General features: G+C 43.6%; 1 protein-coding gene across 1 annotated transcript in view; it reads right to left on the bottom strand.

The window, feature by feature from the left end:
- The window catches only part of NDST2 (N-deacetylase and N-sulfotransferase 2), a 49,240-nt gene that overhangs the window by 13,144 nt on the left and 17,229 nt on the right, over nt 1-18,867 (bottom strand). The window contains exons 2-6 of the mRNA XM_027699978.1: nt 10,930-12,325; nt 3,628-3,715; nt 3,260-3,414; nt 1,607-1,792; nt 1,063-1,191 (exon numbers count right to left, since the gene is read on the bottom strand). Coding sequence (XP_027555779.1) covers nt 1,063-1,191; nt 1,607-1,792; nt 3,260-3,414; nt 3,628-3,715; nt 10,930-11,922 — 1,551 coding nt within the window. The 5' untranslated portion in view covers nt 11,923-12,325. The remainder of the gene's footprint in view (nt 1-1,062; nt 1,192-1,606; nt 1,793-3,259; nt 3,415-3,627; nt 3,716-10,929; nt 12,326-18,867) is intronic.

Raw genomic sequence — 18,867 nt, forward strand, 5'->3', positions numbered from 1 at the left:
AAAACATCCTCGTGAACAGAGCCACTGATGTTACATGAACAAATCCTACACAAATACTGAAGGACTGGCACAGTACTCCAGGATTCCTGCCCACGAAATTAGCCAGAACCAACTTTACTTTCTCTCAGATTTGCCAGCATGGCTTCTTGTCCATACTCAGGCACTGGTGGAAAAATTGTTTAAAGGAGAAGTAAGGTGGTAGAAATGTGGAAGTCATGAGAAGAGATTAAGCATCATTATATTCCAGAGTGGCTACAGAGGTAGACATTCTAAAATCTTACTGTGGTTGGAGTGGGCTACAAACTTTATTTCTGGATTCAATCCATTCAGAATTTTCTAAAAATAACTGGTTTGGGGTTTTTTTTTTGTTTGCTTGCTTTTTGTCTTTTGCCACCTAATACACATTCCCAGCCTCAACACGAAGTGAGAAACTCGTGATTTGCCATCCATGGCTAAGACCTGGGAAGGCACTGCAGGGTGCTGAAGGTACCACATTAGCTTAGGGGCTTGATGGAACTGTCAAGTATTGAAAGAGAAAAAGAAATCCCTGTGTTGGACCAATATCTCACAAAAAAGCCTTAATGTGACAGCTACAACACAACAAAAGAAAACAGAAATCGTTTCAAGTGTCTACATATTGAAAGAAAAGGGAGAACACCTCATAATGAAAGCCCAGCAAAAGCAATTATTGTGAACAAAACTCATCAGTAAGCCAGGGGAGAAGCCAACTGGTAGCAGATGTGCATGGAACAGAAGGAGCATCTCACTTCTGATTCATGAAGATACAGCAGCCCAGGTAATACCCACTGAACCTTGGGCCATGCTCAGTGTGTCACTCTGGGTAGTTTCTATCTGCAGAGTGTTGCATTTGTCAACACTCTGGATACTGATGCTCCCTTGGCAGCATGTAAAGCAAAGCAAGTGCTGCCTTGGCCCCCTTTTTCACATCCTGGTCTCTGTGAGGGTGGTTATACTGAATCTCCAGTGAGATCTAGTCCTTTCCCATATCAGGCACATCGGCTGAGACAGACATACACCAACTCCCCTTTCAGATGAACTTACTGGGTTCAGAAGCACCGTCAGGAAGAGTTCACCACCACGAATGCTCTTGTCCAACTCCTTTGAGCCACCAGGATATTCATTATAGAAGATAGTGTGAGTAAAAAGACCACAAGTCTGTCGAGGCAGAACCTGGCAATATCAGGAAAAGCAAAGTTAGACAAGAGGCAGATGCAGCAGAATCTACATGTGAATGAATCAAAGCAGCACTTCGTGGATCAATTTAAAGAGTAAGTGACTATGCCATAAATGGCATAGGTTCAGAGGATTCTTGCTATTCCTCCCAACCATTTAACTCATCACAGTGTGAAAAAGCCAGTGAGAACTCAGCCTAGTCTTGCTGGGCTTGGGTTTGCTCTCCATTCAGTACTGACCTCTGAATTGTTCCAAGAAACACAGAACTGGCTTTAGCCAAGTTTTTTTTTCTTTGCTTCACTTAATGGTTTTGGAAACACTGGTGATATTAAGATTAACGTCTCTGACGCAGGTCATTAGAAGACCATTCCCTGGGCAGGAAAGTGGGCTCTGCTTGCCCAGCTGTGCTCACCATGATTCCATTATGGATGAATCCACGCCGGTACCGGGCAGGCCGTAGGTGTGGGTATTCCTCTGTGCTCGTTACTTGGATGTTCCAAACGGATTTCCATGCTTCATAGAGTTGTGTGTGGACAGGATAAACCCCAGAATGATGGGGGGCTACTGCATAGCCCAAGTCTGTGGGAATCCCATGCTCCTGGAAGCAGAATATGCAGCTTGATAATTTGGTATTTAACTAATAGTCTTAAAAAGCATCCGTGTTGGAGCAAGGTGACAGAATAACATGAAAACTCTCTGGATTGGGAAACCTGAAATACTGCTTGTACTTCTTGTTTTATGGATCTGTAGAAATATAAGGGCAGTTCTGTACCAACAAGGACATTCCACACTGGTAACAGCTGCAATAGGAATGGTCTTGCAGCTTGCAGGTGTGAAAAATCAGATTAATTCAGAATGCTCAGGTCAGGCTCCATGGTTACTACATACTAATCAATGCTGTTAAGTTACATATCTCAATGCCTAGATGTGAGTCACCAGAGAAGGAAAACAAAATTTCCTTAACCGATATAGAGAAAAGAAAGATGATGGCTGGGATCTGTACTGTCTCTAGCAATCCAAAGAAAAGCAGACATGGAGCAAGAGACTATTGAGGGTGAAGATATGGGGCCTGAAGCTATACTCAAATGACAGGAAATATCTGAATTTCTTGGTTTTTAATTCCACTATGTGGTTCTGGTAACAATATTAATGATGACAGCTCTACCCTGGTGGTGCACAATAAAACCAGGGCCCCTAAATGAAGCACTAACCTTCTCTCACTGCTGGCCTGCTTTATGTTAAATACGTGTAATTGTGTTCTGTGCTTTGTCTCTCTTTGCAAAAGACTGCACTGTTACTTAACCAGGAAAAGGAGGAGCCTAAATTGTTTCTATAATGCTGTGACTGTGCTCAGAATTCCAGATCATTTCTAATCTGTATGTGTCATGGGAACACAAGACAGCAGCCTGCTATTCCCAAGGGGATTACCATCAAAAAAACCAAACTAGAGGTGAAGAGGACATTTCTTTTCAGAGAAACGTACACTATATTCAACTCTGGGCTGTAAGAATCCAACAGACATTGTTCCAGCAATGCAGGATGTTCAAGGCTTCCCCCTCCTCTGCCAAAACCCAGGGAATTTCCCCTGTACTTCCTAGATAAGTAACTTCCTTCAGCATTGTCTGGGAAGGCCAGAAGTAGGGCTGTTAGCACATAGCATTTTATACTACCAACCAGGTGACTTCCTTACAAAACCACACTGAATAAGGAAAAGAAAATGCCTTCTTACTGCCAGAGTTTGTAAATTAATTGGATTTGGATGGTAATGCTACAAGTTCACACCTCAGCAAACAAGGCCTTGGGATTTGCACCCTGGAATGCTGCGGAGCTGCCTGGGGCCATGCAGGTGCCAGGAAACATTTCCCATTGCACAGGCAGGCATGAGGATGGGGCTGTCTTCAGGGAAGCAACAGGAGCCACACATCAATCTGAACTTTCAGAACTGGCTTTCTTAAATGTAGCTGAATTACTAGACTAGTATTTGAGTTCAGTGGGGTCCAAACAGCTATTCCAGGAGAAGAATGTTTAAGGATTAGTACTGTAAATAAACTGCAATGCCCCTTACCACAGCAAACTGTTTGTTGAGCTTCATCTGCTCAGCCAGCACAGTGACATTGTGGAAAAGATGAGGCTGCATGTGACTCCACATGTGAGGGAACCACCAGAACTCCTTCCTGTGTTTGAGCAGCATGTCATCCCCTTCATCTTCCTCATCTGTACCTACAGAGAGCAGAAAAGAAAGTGCAAAAACAAAAGGCAGAAGAGGGGCTCAGTGTTTAAAAGCAGTGGCTAATCCCCTGAAATGCAAACTCGTTCCAAGGGAAAATCATGCTCTCTCTGATGCATTACACACACACACACACACAAATGTGGGGGCTGTACACAGGTGCTGGGACTAACAGGGGCCAGGACAAACAGGTGTCAGGGGTTTACCTGTGTGGTAGAATTTCCCTGAGAAGCCCAGATTGAAGGTGAAATTTGGGACCAATGTTCTCAGCTTATTCTGGGTGCTCAGTAAAGCCTGTTTGAACAAAAGGAAAAAGATGTTCATATGCATGGTTTTTTGCTCTGTAACATTTCTCTGTGCTCTTCTGGTGCCCAGTTCAGTCTGAAGAGGTATCACAGGGCGTTGTTGCCCTAGGAGTGAAGCAGAGCAGACAAGTGCTCCATATAGAGAATCTTTACTTGAAGTAATTCTGCTATACTAAATTATGCCCCTTTAAAACCATAGTCAGATGATGCTCTCCAATGTGATGGACCCAGAGTATTTGTGCTAAGGAAAAGGGACAGCAAATCTCACTTGCAAGCAACAGATCCTTTATGCTTTCCAGATTCAACCTCAATGCTCCCTTCCTCTCCCATGTTGGCTGGGACTTTGCTGTTGAACCTCTGCCCTTTCTCAGTCTATGTGTTAATGAAAAAGATGGTGAGGCAGCACATGGTGCACAGATGAAGGAAAAGAAGTCAACAGTATAATGAACAGCAACTAAGTGATCCAAAGGGAAGGGGCTTTTGTTTGGAGAGGAAAAGTGGATTCTCAGAACTACCCACGCAGCGAGTCCTACCACAACAGGGAGGTAGCCCTGGCTTTGTGTTCCCTTGAAAGTGACAAAACAATTTTGTACCAGGTAAAGTTTCCTGGATTTTGTGAAGAAAACTTGGGAGAGCCAACATTCACAGTCATCACATCCCCCAAAGGGTCTCTTGTGCTCACTTGTATCTGCTTTAAACGTCCAAAGTAATTGCTACAGCCAAAGGGAAAGTGTCTTGTGCCACAAACTTTCAAGGTCCAGCAGCATACAGAGTAAGACAGCAGCCAGCCTTGACACAAAAAATCCCCCAACAAAACAAAAATCAAAAAAACCCCAGGGGCTCAGTGTGTCACAGACAAGTAAGACTAACTAATTCCAGTCAAATTTCTCTGTCAGAAAACAATAAAAAGAGAGAAGCTCTGAGATGCACACTGTGCTGCTACCTGGGTGCTTTGGGGAAAGTGCCAGTGGTGCAAGTCCCTATGGGAGAAGTTCTCAATCAAACAGGGAATGGGAGGAGAGCTGCTGGCAAGTGACAGACACAATCCTTGTCCAGGCTATCTAGATTTTAATAGCTTTTCTAAGAAAGCAATGGATCAGTGACTGCACCAAGGTGAAGGTGAAGATCCCTCAACAGCAGACTTGGGCTGGATGCAAATACACACAGGCAACTTGGCATGTAACTCCGGGGAAAGCTAGCAAACTGTACAGGGAGAGCTGCCTGCATCAGCTGCCCTTCCCCAGACCCATGGAGCACAAAATGGCATTGCAAGGTGCCTTCACATGGCTCACGCTCCATAGGCATTGTTTAGGTGCACCACTCCCTCAGTGGGGAAAGGGCACTCACAAAAGCAGACTCTCACTCCGTGGAGGAACCTTGACATCTACCACTTACAGATGACCTCAAAAATCACTGCTGTGATTTGATACATACACCAATGTATCAAAACAGTGCTGACCAAACACTAGCCATTATATTAATTTAAAAATTACTTCTGTAGTTTACTTCAATCACCCACTCATTGCAAATGTATCTTGGAGCAAAGAAGCTGAGTGGTTTTATTCCCAAGGCAAGCAGTCCATGACCATGACAACGTGGGAAGATCAGGCAGATTTTGTCTGCAGAAAAGTCTCAATGCTCTCTCTGAGGGAACCAAGCTTTCAGACTTTTCCCTACAGACACACTTAATTGCTCGTTCCTCATTCCCACAACCACACAACAGTGACACCAAATGCAGCCTGGGATAAATTTCAAAGGTTCCAGTTCCTCCATGGCCACATGCTTACCACATCCTTACCTCAATCCCCAAGCAAGAACAGTATTTTGAGAAATGTAAGGCACGTGACATCTCCAGAACCTATCCTAAACACAGGCAGCGCTTTTGATAGGTGACGTGCCAGCAGCCCTGATGGCTGAAGCCTCCTTTGCACAAGATCCAGCATTGGTAATAGGAGGTCAAGATTCCGTTACATAGAGAGACACAGGGACTGACCCTACACAATGGGGAGCACAGACTAAGAGCTGTGCATCTCTCTACAGAGAGGCATCTGTCTGCCCAGCTTGAGCACAATATTGCTTCAAATTTGGGACCAGCACCTTGAACATGTCACCCAGTAACTTAGATGGGAAAGTGCCACTTTCTTTTCTTTTTCCAGAGCTGTCCCAAGCCTCACTACTTCTCTCTCCTGCCCAGAAAGGCACATCCAGTTCCCTAAGCTTGGGTAGAAAAGTGGAGGAAGGAAAGACAGTGGTTAAGAGGCTTAGCATTCCTCTGCACGGAAAGAGATTTACAGCCTGGCTGGGGTTACCATGACGACACATCTGTCTGATAATAAATCCCAAAAAGCCCTGCTCCAGCAGGCTGCAATCCTTTGTGTCCAGGGAGGGACCAGGGAGGTACTCTGGGGGCCCCAGAAATTCAGAGACTATGGAGCCCTATGGAGTCCTGCTTTCCTGGCAGGTTTATTGCTAATTGTGTGCCATCCCTCTGCTGATGCTGCATCCTTGTCACAGCCACACCCGTAAGGTAGCATGGCGTAGGTCTGAAGAAATGTCTTTCCCCTGAAAAGGATAAAAGAGACTAAGATGCCAGGAAAAGTATTTGTTTCAACAAATTATGCACTCCACGTTTCCTAGAACACGGGTTAAAGAGATCTGTGAGCTGTAGTGAGGTGCAACAAAACAGGTGTGGGAAGGGGCTGGAAGGTGGCACTTTTCTCTGCACTCTGTTTCTCTTCCGTAAAGTAGGATGAATATGATAGTACTAATAATATCTTACAGGTGATTCAAGTGGCATTTCATTTATATCCATAATGTGCTATGAGATTGCCTCTCCAATCCATCCAAGTATCTCTGTTTTACATTTTTACAGTATTTTTTTATATCTGTTTTCACATTTTATTATTATCTTTTATTTCAAAAATCTTTCCAAGAGGCAAGCCAGCCCACTAGGTAGCCAGAAAGGCTCCTACCCCAGCTAAGCTCCGTGCTAGAAGCTCTGCATGGCTCACCCCAGCAAGGAACAGATGGGGTCTCCAAAGAGATGCTGAGCACTGCCCACCAGAACTCTTAAGCCACATCAAGGCCAGACCTGCTTCACGCTTGTCACAGTCTATCAGAGAACATCCACTGCAACACACGACCTGTATTTTTGGAGGCCTTTAGTTCTTCACTGGGGCAGCCATACTGCAGGCCCCAGTGACAGAAAACTACATTCCAATGCACATTTCTGGACACAATGCAAAAAAAGCTTCAGTCTGATGTTCAATGCCCATCACTTTAAAAGACTTTTTTAATAATCTCAAATGATGATAACTATTTACTTCTAAGCAAATGTTAGGGGAAGAAAGTTTAAAATTGTGCTTTTTGTTGCAATACATTAAGAATCTACGTTATGTCACTGACAGATCTGCAAAGATTTACTCAACAGTCACTACAAGCTTTTGATGTCATCCAGAGAAGATAAAGACTCTCTCAATGGGGTTAACATTTTAGGAGTGAGGAAAAAATCAGGGGAAGTCACAGCACTCTGACTGTACTGGTTCTTTCTTTAGGACCTCATCCTTTTCTAAGATGGCACAGTGACCTTGGCATTGCAGTCACACAGGGCTAAATCTCCACCCAACTCTGCTTTTTGAGCTAAAAAATTTTTAACTTCTAGAAGTGTTTGCAGAGATTTTAGCTGTTCCATACAAACACTAGATATCATCTATCTCAGGTGCCTCTAACAAGAGGTAAAAGAAAAGGGGGAAATAAGGCCAAGAGCCAGATGCTGGGAAGAGAGGATACCATGACTACAAGAAAACAGTGCACGGACAAATGAAGATAAACAGATGATTAAAAAATGGAGGAAGAAAGCTGAGTGCTTTGGTAGCCTCTTCTCAGTGCTCATGCAAAGCATACTAGGAACATGTGGCAGAAACACCTGCATTGTAAGTACTGCCCCTGTGGACCCTGGGCAGCACATTCTTAAGAGGGTTTCCTGCAGTTTTCTCATCGCCCAGCAGTAGCACTGGCAGAGCTCAAAACAGCACTGGCAAAAGAGAAAGCTCTCATGATACTGGTATTTCCACCTCTCCTCCAATCTTGGAATCAGGGAGTTAGAAATTGCTGAGTACTTTAATTGCAGGTAAGATCATCCTCTTCAATTTAGAAAGGCAAGAGCTGGCTGACAGCCACCCTCACTAGGTTCTCTTTTTTCCACCCTCACCATTCATAACCCAAAATGAAATGACTGTCCTTGATTTTCACTTAGCTTGCTCTCAGACTCACTAGCAGTGATTGCTCACACTATTTATGCCCTTGGAGAGATTACCAGCAAAAGAGGCAAAAACTCATCTACTTAATCTTCTTTCCTCATACCTAAAGACAACCAGGAAGGATCACAAAAGCCAGATCCTTTTGCATTAAAAACGGCTTGTCTTTGTTGACCAGTGCCATGGAGGTCTGGTAAATTCCTAGGATTATGATTTTAGAAGAGACTGACTGTGGAATAATTTAGAAGAGAAGGGATTCTCCGAGATTTTGTTTTGTTAATTATGTGCAACTCAAATCTCTGGGAAACTTCACAAGGGAAAATAATTTTCTTTGTGCAACTTCCAACTGTTCCACTTTAATCGAGGACTGCAAGCTCCTGCTGCAACCCTTCAGCAGAAAGCAGGAACTCAAGGGTTATCATCTTTAAACTAAAAGCAAGCACGGTTCTTTTTTTTTCTTATTAAAGAAGAAAGCCAGTCAGCTCTCCTTTAAGCATCACAAATAAAAACATTTCTCTCATATAAGACATGTACCATGGACATGCATTTGATCAAATTACATTCAGTGCTTTCTTTTAATAGTAATTTTGTCTGGGAAGCTCTCTGAACGTGGACCTGCATATGGCAAGTGGGCTCACTGGGACAGCAGAGTCAATTTTATACCTTCACACAGCATCCAATCTTCAAACCGCTACCCTGACCACTGTAATCTAAGCTTTGAGATAAGGAGCTGTGTGTTGAGATAACAGCCCTGAAACAGAGCTTTCATATAAAAGGCCAAAGAAAATGCCAGCTGTTCTGTTACTATTATATCCCCTTCTCTCCCCATGGTGAGAAGCTATCAACAAATCCATGTAGTTATTTCTCGCTTTTAAAAAATAAAAATTCATTAACCTTGCGTGGCTCTGCAATCAGAGAGCTTCTTTTAAATGGATAAATCTGGGGTTTATCTGCTTTGCCTGAGATTCTCTGCTTACTGATCACAGATTATTCCTCCATTTCACCCTGTTAAAACCCAAACAAAGCATCTTTTGGAATAATCTTGTCTGGGTTTTTAACATCACTAGAGCAGCCTTTGTTCCCAAGAGCTTTGGCCACCTATATGCTGCTTTCTCACATGGGTCTGTAACCTGCACAAACACTATGGAGGTGAGAATCTCTGCCAGTTTGAACCAGAGGGTGTAGGGCCTGCTTAGGACCAAGATAAGATTGTGATCCTTCAAATAAAAAATCTTTCAGAGCATTTCAGCACCTCAAAACACAAGGACACTGCAGTGAAATGAAGTAAATGTTCGCATTTTCCTTAAATAAGTAGTACATACAATTATTCCATTTTTCTACATCTGTGTGCTGAGAAACACTTTTTCTATACCTCTTTGCTTAGAGCATTATGGCCAAAGTGGCTCTAAAGAATTATTAAAGAATAAAGCAAGTAAAATAATGGCATGCAATTAGAGCTCCTTCAGGCATGTAGCTTCAAGTGATTTGAAAAGATAAAGCTAGCTACAAACAGAGTGCAGGGTTTTACTCTGCCCCAAGCTAAACTTGGGATCAGAAGCAAAACATAAAATCTCGAAGTCCTAAAAACATGAAGATTAACTAAGACATATCTTACATGGATGCATAAAACATGTAGAAAAGGTGGTAAGACTCCTAGTGAGGCGGAAGAGTGCTCTTGGGAACATGGAACAGATGAGGCTCAGGTAAGAGGCCAAGCATGTACAACAGTATTTTGTCTTACACCTTTGCCTCAAATGTTTTGTGCCCCTGGAAGAAAGTTTAAAGGGTACTTCACCTTGAAGTTGTTTTGGAAACATGATAAGGCAGCTGCTGTCACAGGCTTATCATCATCATAGCTGGCACCCAGGGAACTCCATCCAGGACTCATCTAAGGGCAAGTCCTGAATGGGAATCCAGAGTGCAATACCTGTGAACTCAGCTCATCTGGAGAAACAGGCAATGCACCTGCCTCGATGGCTACAAACCAGAACTGACGGGGAAGACACAAAGGGAAGTCCTTGGCTCCATGAAGCAGCATATGCACACACAGCACAGACTTAACAGAACACTTTATCACATACTTTCAAGGATACAGAGAATGAGAAGAAGCACTTAGTTTCTTACCTTCTTCCTACTTGTTTTTTCCTTTCCCTGTCTCAGTTCTCTCTCCTCCAAAAAATCTGTCTCTGTGCCTTACCCATAACCTTTTCTAATAGGTCACTGTATTACTCCAGAAGCCGCCAAGGAAAGCAAACCACAAAGATAGCATCTCTCTTTCCCAACTGTGAAGCCACAGAGATGGTTCTCATGAAGACTTGGTCAGACCATGTTTCCCTGGTGAATTTTTTGATATTCCCTGCCCAAGGATGAGTGGCGGATATGAGGGAAGTGTAATGAAGGATGAGAGAAAACCCTTCCTTTCCCAATTTGGTTATGTGCTGAAAAGCTGGATGGCTAAAATATAGACTGTATCAGGCCTCATGTAGGCCTCATGGACTGGCCTACAGTTCTGCAATATAATATATACAGTTTATACATATCACAATAAATAATAATAAACATATTTTTTCTGTTCTATTTTAACACAACTTGCCTTTTCCTTTTGAAAAGTAGAGTGTACAGCTACAAATAGGTTGGCAGAAGAAACCTGCATATGATTGTTCCTTACATTAAAGAGGAGATAGGATAGACCACCACAGGTATCTTCCTCTTAAATTCAGAGAGAGCAGCTCCTGAAATGCTCCATTTAAACCTACAAAACTCTTGTGAGAGCATCACATATGGTGCCTCAGCATTTTTGCAGGTTAATTCTCTGTTTAAGATGAGAACAACTGCACCAATCAAATTAAACACCACCTTGACTTTTGCCATCTTGACTTTCCTGATATACCACACACATTAGAAATTTGTCTAGGGCCTCTAGTGATAGCTACTTGGGGGATTTTACCTCTACGTCAGACACTTTCATGCGAGTGCCCTCTTTTCCCACAAATATATCATCAATGTCAACAAGGATGTAACGATCAAGTGTGAGACAGAGGCGTTTGCCAGTCAAGTAGGCAATGGCATCCACGAAAATGAGTTTGTGCAGCCAAAAATTGAGGTTATTGCCGAAGAGAACCCGCTGGATCCCATCGTGCAGACCCAGGTCCTGCACCACGGTGGCATGCAACGCTTTGTGAGTGGCCAGGTGAGGAATGGACTCCGAGGACTTCGTGCTGGCCAACAGCACCGGCTCGTAGGTGCTGTGGTTTGACTGAAACACAGTCCAGTCATCACCAGGCAGAGGACCCTGCTCCACCTCATTAGCCCGGGTGACGTAGAGCAGGGGGGCACTAGGATTGATGTGATAGTCCCGCAGCCCCAAGTTGGAATGTAGGAAAAGGGGGAAACCCTTGAGCTGTGCACTGAGCAGGCTGTTCTCATTTGCTTTGAAAAAGCCTATAATCCCTACTCCATACTCTACACAGTATTTGTCCAGCAGCTCTCGGTTCCAAGCATCTAGGTTCACATATTTAAGGATGTTCTCATAGATAATAAGCGCATAGCGTCCTCTATCTTTGTCTGTCAGGGTGGGCATATCCCCTTTGCCAGGGGCGATCTCTGTCCTATATTTAAAACGGCTAGATTCCAGGATGGCCACTATTTCCTGCCCCAGCTGGGAGTAAATGCTTTCCACAAAGACTAGCACCACAGGATCTGTGCGTGAGGTGTCCACAGATTTCGTGAGCCTCCAGCTGGCTTGTGGTGGGATCAAGATGCGGTGCTGGTTGCTGCAGTCACTGAAGGGCAGGGGCGGTGGCTCCTTGATTTTGGGGCTGTTAGTGACGTAATAAGCCAGGATGCACATGGAGATCAGGCTGAAGGCAATAAGCAGCAGGATCAATCTGTGGAGCTCCAGCTGTCGCACATGCCGCACTACTTTCCACAGCTGAATCATGGTGGGGCGGGCTGCTCACCCCTCCTCACGCGCTGCACCCACGTCGCTCCTGAAATCTCCAGTGCCGCCGTGGCAGGACCCAGCAGCAGCTCGCAAAAAAGGAAGAGCAGCTGCAGAGAGAGAAAAAGCTAAAGCAAACAGCTACAAAGCTAGACTCCCAGGGATCTGCCATTTATCTCAGGTAACCATGGCCCTCAATTCCCATTGCTCTTTTGTGTTCTTCCTCCTGTTCCTCTCCTCTCACTCAGGAAAGTCTTTTGGAAGAGCAAGGTTTCCTGATCTTGTCTCCAGCAGCAAATCAGTCTGTCATTCTGTGCACAAGCAGTTTCAGCTCAGCCTTCCCAGGTGTCCTTTTCTCATTTAGCTTTTTCACATTCACATGATGGCACGTTCTCTTTGCATCCTGAAATTTAAAAAGAAAAAGTCAATTCTCAGTATGGATTCATGGTATTTAATGGGTTTGAGATGAAACGGCAGGACTAGCAGGTGCAAGGTGGGCAGTGCCTCTCGCTCATGAGCAGGCAGACCTGTTCCCTGGGAAGTGATGCACACCATTTGTGCAACCATAATGGCCTTTGGAAGAAAGGTCCCGACACTGCAAAGGGACTCAATATTTGCCTTGGGTAAGATCTTAACATACTACAGCAAACAGAGATGAGTACCTGGCCTTCCCCCACCCCTCTTCATGCCACTGAACAGAAAACATGAAGTCCTTTTATTCTAGCCCATATTTCAAAATTTACAAGAGGAGGAGAGAGCCCTCATATTCTCTGTCTTGTCCCATTCTCATACTAATGATGATGTGTCCAAGTCCTTGCCAGTGACTCCCTAGGCCCTCAGGATACAGCTGTCCTGAACCCAGCAGGATGCCTCACATTCCCACCACCTCTTGCCCCACAACTCCCCATTTCCATGGTTTCCAGCCCTCTCCATGAGGCTGCCCGGTTTGACCTGGGAACTCACATGTGGAGAGGCATCATCCCTCAGGCATCACAGAGGGCAGGGGGCAGAGGCTGCCCACGTACTGTACACCCAATTGTTGCCAATTGATTCAGTGGCAGTGGGAGATGAAACACCTCTGAAACCTTCATCACCTTCTCTCATATGCCACTGAAGAGAATGAAGCCGGTTTTAAATCACCAACAGCACAATGCAAATTTGGGTTGGTCTCAAACACATGAAAGCTACTTGTTAAGAAGCTCTCTCACCTCCTGCTTTGTGTTTATGGCAGCAGACTATTTCACCATATGTTGTTATTTTTTCAGGAAAAATGTTCAACAAAGCCAACAAACACCAAGTCATCTAAAACATAAACACCAGGGAAAGTAACTAAATTGCTCCTTGGTTTACAAATAAAATAAAAATCACTGTGGAGTCTTCTCTCCCTTACCAGTAGTGAGACTTACAGCAACACCAAGTGTGCCTTTCTTGGCATACAAGCAGATTTTTGGGGAGCACCTGCTGCCTCTCCCAGCACAATGCAAGAACACCCTCAATGCCAGTCAGATGCTGCCCACAAAGTCAGTCATGCTCAAGATGAGCTCTCCATAAAAGCTAAAAAACCTTTTTTCTCTCAAATCCTTTGTTATTCACCCCCCCCCGCAGACATATGCATCACCACTTACAGACCTTTTAACTACCTGCTCAACTCACACAGCTTACAACACCAGGAGGCACAAGAACAACAATAACAAAAAATATTACCAAAACATGTCTCCATCCTTTCTCCATTCATCCAATTTTTGAGCCTTTCTGTTACTATCACTCTGATAAAACAAAGAACATCAGAAGACTAGTTTGTCTATGAGTTTAAGATAGACATAAGGTTTTTATATAGTAAAGTCAGGGTTCTTTAACAACTAGCCCCATCAGAAAAGAAACTACTTGTGAGACAGATGCTTATTTTGCTCCACCAGGGAAAAAAAAGACAGATGCTTATTTTGAAATGTGTATTACTAGACCGAAAAAAATCCTTCTGAGTCAGGGAAAATATCAGTTCATAGATGAGGCCAAAAGTCCCACTCTAAAGATTCCCACCAGGCTGTTTTCCAAACTGTTGGTGCAGCTTGAAGCAGAGACAAAAAACACAAGCAGATTTTTTATGAAGAGATATAATATTGCTAACTTTATGACAGCAGATGGAAAAGAGTCAGAGTGCTCTTTACACAAGCCTTATAATGATCATTAAGTATTATCTCAAATAACTTCTCTGCTATAAGCTCAGCAGAGCAGGGATTGGCTTGTGTGGTGCACAATGAAACCTTATCCCTGATGAGGTCTTCAGAATAGCTGTAAACTGTCACTGTAAAGTATATTACCAAATAATTTTCCACTGGAGAAACTGAGACACAGCAAAATGCACTGAAGGTCGCACTGCAAGGCAGCAGATGAATCAAGATTTTTGATGAAACAATCTCTGTTCCCAAGACTCCATATGGATTAAGTCTCCGTTCCCAAATGGCCCTCTGTAATGACAGAGCTGGCTTTGGAAATCCAGTGACAATAAGATATGTTTTCTTCATCACAGACAATTGATTAACTCTCAGTTTTGTCTCTACACGCTGTTAACTTCTTATTGGATAAAGGACAAGGGGGAGAAGGTGAGAAATTACCATGAGAAGAGATGTGAAAAACAGAACTCATATAGTTTTTTCTTTTTGTTGTTACTAAAGTGACAACTGATTTTGAATGTATGACTCTCTGGACTGAGCACGGGATATGGCTTGTAATTCCAGCTCAAGTTAAGTTCAGTCCCAGTGATACACCTGGAATGCCAGTACCATACCAGCATAATACTCAGTACAATACCAGCATAACACCCAAAACCATGTGCCACATTTCAAAAGCAGCCAGGAAAATAAACTTTGCTCCTCGACAATGAGCCTTTCCCATCCCACTGATGCTGCAAGGATCCCCAATGTTACCACCTTCTTGCTTGGCACTATAGCTCCAAAGTCACAGAGAGGCAGAAGCCAGCTGAGGCAGAATTCAGCACGGCAGAGAGAGGTTAAACAGAAATCTAAGCCAAATGCTGTATCTTTTTATGAGGTGAAATCTTTGTAAGACACAGTAATACATAGCTCCATGCATATCACAATGCTCCCTGTATGAGAAGTGGTCTTCATTCTACTCCTGTGCAACAAATTCATGCTAGACACTTCACTCAGATTCCTATATAATCAATTTTGACTGAGAAAACCAAGAATTCCAAGTCAGTGTCTTCTCAAATAGCTCCGTTCCCTTTGCTTTTTAATCCTATTGAATAAAATAGAAACATCAAACTATTCTGGATTCAAAGATTCACTATCTTAACATGCACTGGACAAGAAGTTGTTTTTTCAGGAGAAAATAATGTAAAGAGGAACTAAAAGCTCAGGAGCTCATGTATTACTTGCATGAATTTCCAAGCATTTCTGGGGTAAAATTTGTAATCTAAACACCACAGTAACAGTAAGAAAATTGAGAACATGTTGATCTATGCAAAAGCCTGGCAAGGTACCACTTTCACAAAGCATTATCCCCAAAACATCAATCTGGAAAACGTTTCTCTTCCCTGGTTACACTCACTCATCTCTCCAACTTCATTTTTAGTGTTGAACTGAGTCTCTATTTTGTAAAGAACTGTAGCTTCAGTTTCCCAGTTATCAGTTTAAAGACGAAAATCACAGGACAACTGGATTATTCTGCAGAATAAGGATGAAACCAGGGTTTAAGCTAGCCTGCCACACCTGCAGTGCCCAGCTGACAAGTACAAGGGACAGGAACCCCCTTTGCTGGGCACTTCTGAATCACAGCAGTGTTTTGATAACAATGATTCCATTCAAGCCTCTAGCGAAGCTCCCAAACAAGCACCCATTTGTTACATGGGTGAGCTCAAAAAAACAAATTAAAAAAAAGGCCTGTATCAGATTGCTGCTCAAGAATCTGTCAGCTCCGATCTCTTTAACAAGGCTTCACAGCCAGAGGGTATGCCAGCTGGCACGGGATGCATTTTGCTCTTTGGGGACTGCATCAGCTGGTTTAGGTTCAAATGAAAGGAAAAAGAAAAAAGCAACAAACAAATACACCGAACAAATTTTATATTAAAAGGCAAGAGAGCTGTCAGAAACCACCCATGCCCAAAAAGCCCAGAAATACCTATACTGGAGAAATAAAGTAGAATTAAAAAAAACTCCAACAAACAAACCCATAGTGAAAATTATTCTTTCTTAAAGGAAAATACCTGTGTCCTCTTTTGATATCAAACTCCTTGGAATCTAACTCCACAATAAAACCACCAGGTTTCTAGATGAATTAAGGTCCATTCCGAACTCCTGCCAGGACTGCCTGAGTGTGAATTGTGCGAGGTGGCAGTCAGAATGCACGGCAAGGATCAAGTGTTCACTGGTCCAAGGATACAGGCTCAGCAGTCACCTGGCCTGCCAGAAAAGCATCTCTAGATCAGAGAGCGTCAGCTGTAAGGTCAGCTATCTCACAGATCACCAGCACTAAGACAAAGGCTATATAAAACTTAGATGTTCTGTTTCCTAGTGATACACATTGTTAATGTGAAACATGAAGTGTTTTGTGAATTATCAGCTGCTAAGCCACATGGCAACTGATGTGATATGAAAGCAAGATAACAATCAAAACTGTGTGGTTTTAATGACTGATCTACAGATATTTTCAGCTCTTGGAAATGATTGTGGGAGATCAGTACAAATGCTCAAGACCAGCACTTATTCAAAACCAGTGACCAGAATATAAGTATTTGGGGCTTCTGGTACGTTCATGCCAAGGTACATGGAAGATAATGGGTATCATTTGACACCTTTATCAAGAACTGTCATACAAATTCCTTCCTAGTTGCACTACACAAGGTCTTGTCACCCTAAACCCCAGTGTCACCAGTGCATTTCCCCGACCTTTTTTATTAATATAACCCCTCCTTCTGGAATGCACAGCAGCAGGATCTTGCCTTTATCCACAACAGCTCTATTTCAGAGGCTTTTTTTCCGCACTTCCTGTGAAATAGTTGTTGCCTTGGGCCCCAGGGGGACTGCAGTAATTGAGTTACACAGTAATCAGAGAAGGAATCTGATTGATTTTCCAACCCATTCCACTTTAATGGTGTCATCATGACACAAAATTCCTCATTAGTCTGCTTGATTCTAACACACCACAGCCCCTCCTTGCCTATGGTGGTAACTGTATGCCAGGCTTCCAGGTACAGGTCCCCTCTCTCACAAAGACAGGAAACCTGGCAAGTGTAATCTCAGCAGAGCACAGTGAGCCACACAGCAAAAGAATGTGTAGAAGCTCAGAAGAATGAATGCTGGTTGTATTCCACATATTGGGTAGAAAAAATACTGTGGAAATTACAGTCACATTGCAATGTAATTGCCAACCAAGCTCATTTTGGGGCTCTGGCTGTGTCTTTTAGCTAGCATCCACTGACAGTCAAATCCTGAAGTGAAAGACTGCCCAAGGAATACAAAATTCAGATCAAAGAGGCAAGAAACACTAATAGTGCCCATGCTGCTCCAACAGACAGGGCTGCAGGCTCCAGTCAGCGCTGTGCTCTGCTTTGGCAAGTCCCCATGCAGGGATAGGCCTCTCAGTACAGACCTGTGGCAAGCTGGAAAGCTGCCAGCTGGCCAGCAGCCTTGAAATGTGTCAGTCTGATATAAGAGAAGACCTGTGAGACAAAGTAGTAATTATTTTAATTTTTTTATTATCATCCCCAGACAGGTATGTAACTTCACACCTTCTGCAAGAGCAACAAACTGCAGTCCATGCTAAACAGATCTGCATGAACTTCCCTCGTCCCAGCCTAGTGGAAACCCAGCTGCAGTCTTGAATTTACCCTTGTGCTGGTGCAATGAAGTCTGAAGACACCACGAAGGCAGACATCTCGGAGAGGCCAGCTCAGGCTGCCAGGTCAGCTTTGTGAGGCAGTGCACAGGGATCCCATGACTCCTGCAAGGTTCTTGGTGTTGGGATCCATAATGTATCCCTTCTGTTTCCAACAGATCTTTGTTCTCTTACTCTTTTATATTACAAAAAAAAAATAAGCAACAGGTTTAGTCCTTCCCATGCCAATGACAGAGGCACGGCCCAGCACTACCTGTTAGCAACATAAACCAATCCTTCCCCCCAAAACCTCCTCATAAGAGCTTCCAGGAAATCTGGTTTTCACCTCCCTGCCTTCTCCCCATCATACTACACTCACCGCTTAGGGTCATTACAACTGACCTGACTCATTTTCAGAAGCAAAGGAATTTCAAAACTTTTACACTGAGGTATTCCCTTAAGTTGAATGTCAGCACCACAAGCCCCTACAAGTTTCACTGTCTCAGCAGAGGACAAATTTGGGAAGGGAAAACAGTTTGCTGTCTTGTTTTTCAATCTGCTTAAAGAGCAGATGTGCAAATAAGAAACCTGAAGAATTGTTAAAAAACCCAAATAAAATTTCAGCCTTCAGCAGTCGGTGAAGCTTAGTAAAAATAATAAGTATTGGCATATATTGGTAGCTGCACACCTTTGCTGAAACGAAAAGGAAAGACGACAAGTATTGCAGCAGTGGAAGTGCTCTCACATGTCAGAGCTTTCCACCAGCTGAGGGGATGTCACAGCTCTGGGGGTGCACAGGTCTGTATAACACAAGTGCTCAGGAGAGAAAGAAGGCACTTTCCTCTGAGATAACCACAGCAGCATATCCAGTCCTGTGTTTCTTGTGGTACTGAACCTTTAAAATCTAGGTATCTGGCCACCACAACAACAGCACAATTTCACTGTGGCCTCACCTCTCCTTCTGTTCTGCGCCTCTCCTGATACATAGGTCTATGTACATTCTGACCCTAACCCTTTTTCCCAAACCAGATGATAATGTGAGACACAAGCTCCTCTCTGCACCCAGGAACTTGGAGCTGTGGGACAGAGAATCACAGACAGCGCAGGTTAGAG

This window comes from Neopelma chrysocephalum, unplaced genomic scaffold (genome assembly GCF_003984885.1).
Source record: "Neopelma chrysocephalum unplaced genomic scaffold, ASM398488v2 Primary Assembly neopelma1_143, whole genome shotgun sequence".
NCBI classification, from domain to species: Eukaryota; Metazoa; Chordata; class Aves; order Passeriformes; family Pipridae; genus Neopelma; species Neopelma chrysocephalum.